This window comes from Corvus brachyrhynchos, unplaced genomic scaffold, assembly GCF_000691975.1.
Source record: "Corvus brachyrhynchos isolate BGI_N302 unplaced genomic scaffold, ASM69197v1 scaffold101, whole genome shotgun sequence".
Taxonomy (NCBI): Eukaryota; Metazoa; Chordata; class Aves; order Passeriformes; family Corvidae; genus Corvus; species Corvus brachyrhynchos.
The window spans coordinates 22897635-22907696 of record NW_008237239.1 but is presented as its reverse complement, the minus strand read 5'-3'; the positions used below and the strand labels follow the sequence as shown (position 1 = coordinate 22907696).

At 43.4% G+C, this 10062-nt stretch overlaps 1 protein-coding gene across 1 annotated transcript in view; it reads left to right on the top strand.

The window, feature by feature from the left end:
- The first annotated feature begins 33 nt into the window (after positions 1 to 33).
- Positions 34 to 10062, top strand: part of LOC103612859 (left-right determination factor 2) — a 12864-nt gene continuing 2835 nt past the window's right edge. Inside the window, exons 1-2 of the mRNA XM_008630571.2 lie at positions 34 to 6198; positions 7223 to 9799. Of these exons, the coding sequence (XP_008628793.2) occupies positions 9535 to 9799 (265 nt within the window). The 5' untranslated portion in view covers positions 34 to 6198; positions 7223 to 9534. The remainder of the gene's footprint in view (positions 6199 to 7222; positions 9800 to 10062) is intronic.

Here is a 10062-nt window from a genome sequence, read left to right as displayed (position 1 = left end):
ACTCTTTCCTTCCTCTATCTACGGTATTTTATTTCCTCCCCCCATTCATCCATTCTCATATTTCCATTTCTTTGATTCTTTTACTTTCTTTTCTTTCTGCTTGATCTTTGTCCTTTCAAATGTATGCAAAGGATATAAAGGTATTTCCTCACATCTCTTCCAGCTGGACTTGGCATGTTTGACTTTGCCTCATGAGTGGGAGTGTGGCCTAATCTGTGTAAAAAGGGAAAGTAATGTAGTCACTGCAAGCTGAGCAGCTTGAACACACAGGTGATCGATGGATCACTGGAGAACTTCCTTCCCTGTAACAGATGGCAAGAGGGACATGGCTTGTTTTACTAACTTGATTACATACAGTAATTATTAGAGTCTGTTGGTGATTAGAGTTTTGTTGATAGAAGCTGTGGTTGGCTGGTGCCTTTGAAAATCAGCTTATTTATTTTGGTGTCTAAATATGGACTTGAAAATTTTGGCCAAGGCAATTTGCTCAAGGTCATAATCCTCACTCAGGGACAGAACTGGGAAGAGAGCCCAGATGTTTTCAGCTCTCCTTTCCTACTGATATTATGTACTGTCTCAGTAAAGCAGATGTTTATAGTTAGATTCACTAAAGTAGATATTTATATATTCAGGTTATATATCAGATTATGATAGAGTGAGTTGTCAGAATTAACCTGGGAGAAGTTAAGAGCAGGTCCAGTAAAGTGGCCCAGTTTCTGGAATGAGATGAACTCCAGGATGGAAGAAAGGGTCAGTGTTACATGGGAATGCCTAGGCAAAATATTCCTGCCTTCACAACATGGTGCACCTTTTCTTTTACACCCCGTCTGGGTCAGTTCCTGGGACTGTACAGCCACAGCTAAGAGAGCAGGTGCTGCATGCAGAACCCTGGCATGAGCAGACCTAAGGTTTAAGGCCAAATGTTCTGGGCAACAGCAAGCCAGGTTGATTGTAATTCCTTTACACTGTAGTTCCTGTGAAGATTAGAAGAGTTTCATACATCAATGTAAGATCTTGAACTTACTAATCAAATTATCATCGTGAGAGCATTTCTCAGAGGACATGAAATTGTTAAGGAATTGTTAAGGAGCCAGTTCCCATCCACTTAGGAAACAAGACAACTGTGTTCTGTTATTGCTGTGGTTTCTAGATCAGTTTCAAGGCAAGCCCAAGCAATAGTATATTTTCATGTCCTGTTATGAATCACAGCATTTTCTCACTCAGGACAGCAAGTGTTCAACAGTTTACCAGCCTGGGAACACAATGAAGGGCAGAGGTAAGCTTTCCTACCACAAGGGACTGAAAACAAATCAAACAGTGAAGCCTTCAAAGAGTTTTAAGAGCCCATTTTCTGGGTCTGCTTCACATGATGATTTTTAGATTCCTTCCATCAGATTTGCAGACACTGAACTTCCTTGCAAACATTGTTTTCATGTAGTCTGCCACCAAGGTGTTCCAACAGATCTGGTCAAAATGATCAAGTGTTTCAAATTAATTCTCAGGTTATCTATGTCTCTGCTCAAATTGTAGTAATTATTTCTAGTTTTGCTGTCACAGGGTAAAATACTCCTTGCTCTATTTTAGAGTCAAAGCAGAGAAAAGGGACTAAGCACCCAAGTTTTGCTCAATGGAAAATGGACTCTAAATTCCTTCTAGTACCTTTGAAAAATCTTCTCTACGTGTATGATTTGTCAAAAGACTCTGAATTCTGAACTGGCAGCTGCTGAAGCCAAGAGCCATGCTGCATAGATAAAATAAATTTTAGTCACCATGTCTTTAGTTATTTGGCCTGGAAGGCTGACAGATGCCAGCTTCAAATGCATGGCATTTCCTGCAGAGTCACATGTCAAAGTCAAATTTAAGGTTCAGAAATGCATTTGGTTGCTATGTGGAAATGATGGCCATTCCTGGATTAATGGTTTTGAATAAGCAAATGGTAAGGTAAGAAAAGGAGAAAAAAAACCCCAAGCAACTGAAGTTTGTGTTTCACGCTTCTTCAAGTGACTTGGCCAAGTGTGGCTAAATTCCCTTTTAAAATCAAGTGACCATGGTGCATCTCCCAGGGTGCTGCAGTATGAATGCTAAAAGGATTAAAACTAGTCAGGTCACAGAGCTTTATTTTTTGCTCTTTTAAGGGATATGTTATATCTGAGATCTTACACTCCTTCTTTACATAGATATGAGTACATGGCAGGAAATTATATAATTTAACCTGCCTCATGAAGTAAAATACTTTTTTCTGTTCTGTTTTGGAGCCAAATACACAAAAAATGGTGTTTTCTTCAGTTCTTTTCTGCTGAATACTTTTTAATTAAAGAGTAATAACATTAAAGAATGTTACAAATCAATACCACGATAATATAAATATGTAAATGAAAACAGCTTTGTTGTAGCTGCTTGAGTAGGAGCAGTCTATCCACACACCCTCCTTTCTGAACATTGCAGCACTATTTGAAAAGAAAATTAGGAGGCTATTTTGATATTTGTTGCTGTGCAATTCTCAAAGGTGTAACGAAGTACCCAATCCAGACAGAAGGGGAATGAATGAACAGGATAAATAATAAATCACCACTAATAGTAACCAGCTCACTAGATTTTAAAAATGAGTTAATGATTTGAAATTTTATTAACAGATCTAAAATCTTTTAAAATGCATTTCAAGAAAGCTGCAGGCCTTTAAGACCATTCTCCGAAGATGTGTCAGCACTCTGGAGACAAAGAAAAGCTTCCTGCAAAAAGTTCAGTGCAGTGTTTACAGCCAGGCAAGCCTGCATCTTTCTGTTTAAAAAGAATGGACATTAAACATCAGAATGAGGGATTATAGTCTGATCCAGATCATAATTTCCAAGATTATTTTGTATCTCTTGAAACTCCTGCCTCTCCTGGAAGCCTCTCAGACATCTTGTCCCAGTATGAGCCCAGCTCACTCAGAGCTCAGACAGGCAGGCCCAGCGTTGTTGCTGGGCCCATTCAGAACTCTACCTCAGCATCCTTTTGCTCACAGCCCTGGCATGCTGTTAACACCAAGGACAAAAGCCATGTGCAAGTAATTATTTTTGAAATCGAATACATCTGAGTTCCATGGTGTAAAACCCACTGACATGCAATAGCCCCAAGATCACTTCAGCGACAGATGTTACAGATGGAAAACAACCCTGTGAGTAGTTTAGCTCATTTTCCTGTTGTTGCAGGTATCTTTTTGCCAATCAGTAGGTTTGCTAAGGCACTGCCCAATTGTGAATATCTCAGTGAGAACTAGCAGAAGTCTTTGGGCAGCTGCTCTTCACTCCATCTGATATAGCAGATTAGAGAAGTCTAAACTATTTATCAATTCTGTCCTGTCATCTCTGTGCTTGTTATCACTTAATTTTGCCTTCTACAATCTTGCATTGGGTTTTGTAATTTTCTGTGCAAGTAACAGCCCTTTTTTAGAGGTTTTTTGCACTCCACTAACAAATTACTGTTTTGCACAACAGCTCATCATTTTTAGCATAAGAGGTTGCTTTTAGGTCCCATTCATCTTGGCCTTTCTTCCTTATTTTCAGCCTTTGGACAAAAAATATCTTCCAGCAAAGTTAGTAGTGAAAATTATTCAACTTGCATTAACACATACTTCATAATCTTTCTGCCTTTACAGCTTCTTCTGGTAATAGAAATAAATTACAGCTGCTAGAAAACAGTGTTATTCTTTCTCTATTTGAGCTGGGGGAAAGTGATTCATTTTCTCTTTTTCTTAGCAAAAGAGGACAGTCTGTTCAGTGAAGCAAAAGTTATTAGAGCTAAAATTAACAGGAGGAAGTACAATCCATAATTAAGCCAGGTTACTCACTGCCACAGATGCAATATGAATACTATTCCAACTGTATTTGCATGACAGGAAAACGGGGACATCACTCAGTTTTTGGAATTCCAATTGCCACACAAACTTGTCACAGAATCAGTAAGGGCTATGGGACATTGAATTGTTTAGGTGAGAAATGACCTCTAAGATAACCAAGTCCAACCATTAACCCAGCCCTGCCATGTCCACCACTAAACCATGTCCCTGAGTGCCACATATTGGTCACACACTGAGCCCTCCCAGTGACATTCACTGGAGCACTTTGGTTACAGCCCAGCGTGGCAGCAGGGCAAGTCTCTCCTTGGCAAGGGCAGGGGCAGCCTGGACAGCCTCTCTGAGCCTCACCAGCCCTGCCTAGCCCAGAGCTGGGCATCACTTGCATCATTAAGGCAGGAGCAGCATACTTTTAAAAAAAGCTGATAAACTTCTAGAGTGAAAATACAGTTGCAAGGAAAAAGCAGCACTTTAACTAGGCCGATAAATGGGCTCTGATTAGAAATTAAGTGGTGCTCCCACAGAATTCAGCTATTTCTCAGTAATTAGGACATTCCTTAATGAAGTGGACTGTGGTGTAAAGCAAGCAATTTAGGGCTGTATGCTTATTTATCTGATTCAACTGCATTAGCTAAATGTCAATGTTTCTGCCAGCAGCCTATGCTGCAGCCATCAGAGTGGTGACGAGCCCTGCTTCCCCAGCTACAAAGAAGGAACAGACTGGGGCGATGGGGAGGAGACTGCTGAAGGCATAGAAAATGCTGTATTTAAACAGTTGTGTTTGCTTTTCTGTTAAAAAAAATATCTTGAAGATCTCCTTTCTGCCAGAACACAGGCACTTTGCAAACACTGCCAACACAAACCCTGCCAGCGGGCCAGCTGACATCAGCTGACCAAGGACATGAGGGGACTTTGGACATTTTATCCATTCCTCCTCAGACAGACAGCCTTTTGTCCTGGCCATCTGACCAAAACAAGTTCATGAGTAAAAGCAGAAGCTGCCTGTGGAAGACATGCTTATGTCAGTGCAATCTGAGATACACAGCAGCAGAAGTTACACAAACCCAGCTCAAGATCAAACCAGGTTTGCAGTATCTCTCTCAGATAAAATTTAGTTTAGTATACTGGATACACTGTGGGATAAATGCATAAGGAAACATTATCCCCACTGCTGCCTGGGGCTTCACCACCAGCATTTGAGAGAAGAACCCAATAGGATGTGATCTTTCAGGTATTTCCATTGGAGATGGCCAGTTTGGTCTGGCCTATACTGGTGATGAGGAAAAACAGTCTCACGTCCCTGCCTAGATAAAATGAGCTGGACAATTTCTGTACAGCTCAAGCAGGTGAATGATTGGACCACAAAAGTTGCTACTGAAACTGGCTCCCCAGCAGGAAGATAAATACTAAGGACTGAGGCTGTGGTTGCAGCATCTTCGGAATGAGATCTGTGCGCTCAGGTCAGAGCAACCACGATTCCTCTCAGACGTGGGATATGAAGTTCTCTTTCCCAGAGTTGTGTTAGTCAGAGCTCACAACACAGATCTAGAAGCTGGAAGCAGGGGAGGGAATGCATGGGAGGCAGGTAAGTCAGGTGATACCTGATTGAGCACAAAGCCTTTTGGCACAAAAATTAACACGGCCAAATTTTTGGAACAAATCACAACCAGCAGAAAGATCAACACACTGCTTTGAATGGCTCTGCCTGTTTTCAGTCTAGCCCTGGGAGACACCCAGATGTCTTGTTTTATCAGGCCTCACCTTCTGGAAACTTTCCCATGCCAGATACTTGCAGAGCAATCTGAGGCCATGGGGGCAAACTCCAGTGAGCTGTACTGGCCCCACAGAAGCCCTGGGCACTTCTATTCTGTCTTTGTACACTGAGCAAGCTATGCATGCTCTCCTATGAAAGCTGAGAGAGGTGGGGCTGTTCAGCCTGGAGAAGGGAAGAGCTCCTGGGAGACCTTAGGTCACCTTCCAGTACCTGAGGGGACTTACAAGGGAGCTGGAGAGGGACTTTTTACAAGGGCATGTAGTGACAGGAGAAGGGGGAATGGCTTCAAAGTGACAGAGAGAAGGTTTAGATTCCGTATTAGGAGGAATTTCTTTACTGCGAGGATGGTGAGGCTCTGGAACAGGTTGCCCAGAGAAGTTGTGGATGCCCCATACCTGGAAGTGTTCAAGACCAGGTTGAACAGGGCTTTGAGCAGGGTTTGGTGAGCTCCATGCTCTCTGTCTACAGCTGTGACTCAGGGCCAGTCCCTGCGGAGGAATAGAGGCCCCAGCACCAGCACAGGCCATGACAGCCAAGAAAGAAGCTAAAGATTCCTCCAAGAAATAACCTGAAGAAATCCCACTTAAAGGTGTGTGGCCTGGGTTTGCTGGTGGGAATATTCAGTTTGAAGCACTGTTGGGTGGCTGGTGGGTGCATGGGTGAGGCAGTGAGAGGGGCATGCCTTCATGCATAGCCCACATTTTACATCCAATTTTGAAGCCTCTGACCCAGCTCTTCACATGACCAGCCTCTTCCTCAGTGTTTTGTTAGCTATGTAAAACTTGGTGTGCTTGAGGCTGAAAAAGAATATAAAAGAGAACTTGTACCTGTATTCTTTTTGACCCGGCATGTTAATACCTGCTTCTTAACCACTCCTGTTTTTACTTCTACACTCCTAGATTCAGAAGGCCCTGACTTCAGGGAAAAACAGACCAAAATCTACATAGAGTTGTGCTCCCATCTCCATAGGACAAACATGTTGCACAAACATGGGCACTTCTTGGAACACACAGAAATTGTTGCCTTTCACATCACTCAAGCAAGGGCTGTTTGAATATGGGCCCAGCTGTAATACAAAAGAGTTATGTCCATGGCAATTGAAATCTGAAAAGCTAAATATTCAGACCCTCAATATTGCAAATACATTTCAAACATTCTTGTTTCCCAGGATAATAGCTACATAATTAGTGTAAGCCTTTCACACTTTCTCTTTGATCCCACTGGATTTATCTACCAAAAATCATTGCACGGATGTGCCCAGCAAATGTCCTACAGAACTGCTTGTAACAAAATTAAAAGCTTAAATAGAGAGATTTTCTCTCCACTAAGTACTGGCTTTTATTAAAACTGGGAGTTGCTCATACTCCATTCCTTGCAGCCTCTTTGAATCCTCTGTTTGATGTTTCAAAAGTGCCATGCAGGTTCTAATACACATTACACAGAAAGAGCTATTATAAAATTCCCGACTTTTTCTTGTTTGCACGACAAAGGGGGAATGGCAAATCCTCCAATTGGACCAGATAATCAGTCTCCTGTGAAAAGCCTGCAATACACATCCTCTGTTTTCTTCTTAGCTGAGCTTCAACTGTGTTTGGTCAATAATTTTATTTCAGGTGTGAAGGCCATAAATCACCTTCCAATACACATTGGACAGTGGAGAGTCCTGGTGGATTTGGCATCAGCCACAGGAGAAATCACATCCGGATACAGGAAAGCTGGGTGCTGCTGCAGAAATCAGGCATTTTCATTTCACATTGTCATGGTCTATTGAAGAACACTCACTGCAGAGTAGGACCACTCTCTGGAGCAAAGACTAATTGGATGGATAAATAACTACGGGATTATGTCTTCTGATATAAGAGAGAGACCATTACAAATCCATGGACTGCAGTTTTATCCAGGTGATCATATAAACACAGCAAATTCCCTGCTGGAACTGAGCTGGCCAACACTTAGAGAGCCCATCTGCAGAAAACTTTGTCAGACACCTGAACATTGCTCAGGTGCAGTTTCCAAGCCTCTGACATACTCATTGTATAACCAGTTCTTTTGCCCCAGCCCCTGGGAATCAGTAATGTGCCATTTGGTTGGGGAGACAGTCCTGAGGGAAGAGCTGGGTGTATGAAGCTTTCATAAATGGCTGAGGGGTCAAAAAGATTTCAGGAAAAAACCTTCTCTCTTATTCACAAGAGCAAGAGTGTTTGACATGAGCAGAGGTTGAAGCAGTGAAGTGAATATTTTTCACTGCTGTTTGTGTCTTGGGAATGGGTGTATTTTGAATTGATATACAAATGCATGTCTAAAACTCATCTCCAGAGAAAGATGCTACACAAAGTGCAGGATTAAAGAATGTACTGCCTTGGGCCATGCACAAGGTGTTGCTTTGTAGTCTGTTCCATTTTAATCTTAAAACTCAGTTTAGCTAAATAAAGTGCCCTTTTAACATCTGACAGCGGCTTTATTATGTTTAAGGAGACAAGTTTCTTAAGAGGTTGTAAAGACAAAGTGAGCAGTAACAGAAGTGTTGAGTGGGACTCTTTCAGACGCCTTTATTGCCTTCCCCTGAGTACAAACCAGGCTGCCTCCCTCGGCTGACACTGGTTTCAACGAGGGATGAGCCACAACGGAGTGATTTTGTACAAGTTCATTACATGGCATCCTCCAGCCAGACGGTCCTCAGGGCACACCATTCAGCCTGGGCACTGGATGAAGCTGGACCAATTTCAAATCATTTACAGAGACATATAAAATCCAAAGGGCCTTTGATGCTGAAGACATTTGTATGTAGGCTCAGGTATGTGGCTGCTGGAGAGGATGAGAATCTGCCCCAAGTGCTGTGCTCCTTCATGCTTTTATCAATCACATTTTATGTCTTCAATTCTCCTGGGATTGGTGCCAGAAATAGATTAACACATCTTGTGCCAGCAAAGGCCAGGGAAGAAAAGGGTGTAAGTTTCGAGTTTAAATGTTACAAGGTAAACATCCAGCCTTCCCCACCCCAGCCTTCAGGTCAGTTTCACTCTCCAGAGCCAGCACTCTATCGTGGCTGTTAATAGCATTCAAAATACAGATACTCTTCATCCATGTTGGGGAAGAGTGCAGTGGTTTCCCATGTTCACTGAGAAGTGATCTGCCTTTACATAAAGCTTCTTCTTTTAAGCATTATTATTTTGAAACCCACAGGAATCCATAAAGAGGGATGGGACTTTTTTTTAAAATGTCACACCCGTACATCTTCCACCTTCTATGATTCAGAAGCAGCATAAAAGGCCATAAATCATTCAACTGCTGTGATTCACTGCCCTGATTCATACACTTGATACAAATACTCAGAGATCAAAGTGGAACCTAACACCCCCCACCAAAGATTTAGATGATTTTTCAGTGCTTGCCATAAAGATGGACTTCCAGCTAAAGCTAAAGCTTCTCCTGATTGATATTGGCTGTTTTAGGTCCAAGTTCTCTGCAGTAAAGATTGATGCATCCTTTAAGAATCATATGGCATAGTACATTAAGCAATGTATTCTGCAGGTGTGCCACCTCCCTAGCGAGGCTGAACAGGGAACACTGATTGCTCAGGGGGCTTCTGGGCAAATATTTACAGGGAATTAAAAAACAATGGAAATTTCTTCCCCATGGAGGAATCTGAGAGCCCCTAAACCTTCTTGTATTAACTTTGCAGTGGATGAAGGTGTTAAACTGGCATGTGTCTACCAACAGGGGAGTGATCCTTTTAAGTCCTTTGCTTCGTCCCCACTTGTGAAATTTGTTGTGCCAGTGGGACGAGGCTGGCTATAAAACCCCGGCACTGGGGACCTCCATCCAGCTCGGGCAGCCTGCCAGCACATCTCTGCCGAGAGCAGCCCCAGGGAGATCCCCTGCTTCATCTCTGCCGGGCAGGGAACTGCTTCGCTGACAGAGGAGGATGGACCTGAGGTGTGCCGGGATGCTCTTCATGCTCTGCCTCGTCCTCACGGTCCAAGCCTTTACCCAGGAAGGGTTCAAGGAGGTGGTGCTGAAGCAGCTGGGGCTGTCTGAGGTCCCTAAACTTCATAAGAGAGACTTGGTGGATCTGGTTATCCCAGAGCACGTCAAGAACAAGTACATGTCCATGCTGAAGCGCCAGAGGGTGAAGCGCCGAGCTCTGCCGAGCCTGGCTGGCATCCTCAGGGCGATCCCGGGACACACAGGTAACGTTTCTTCTGCTGGGAGCATCCCAAGCATCCTGCTGCCGCCAGGGAAATCTGCCAGGACTCTGCTGGCCGGCCGCAGGATGGGCAAAGGCAAACCCCCGGGGGGAAGGGGGAATGAGGGTCGGGTTTGGCTCCAAAGCTCAGTTGGGCAGAAGAGGTACATGCAACAGCATCTTAAAGATTAACAAGCACTCTTCGCACCTGGAGAGGGGGTCCCACAGTCCTTCCGAAGGGCAGGATGCTGCTGGAGCTTGATAGAA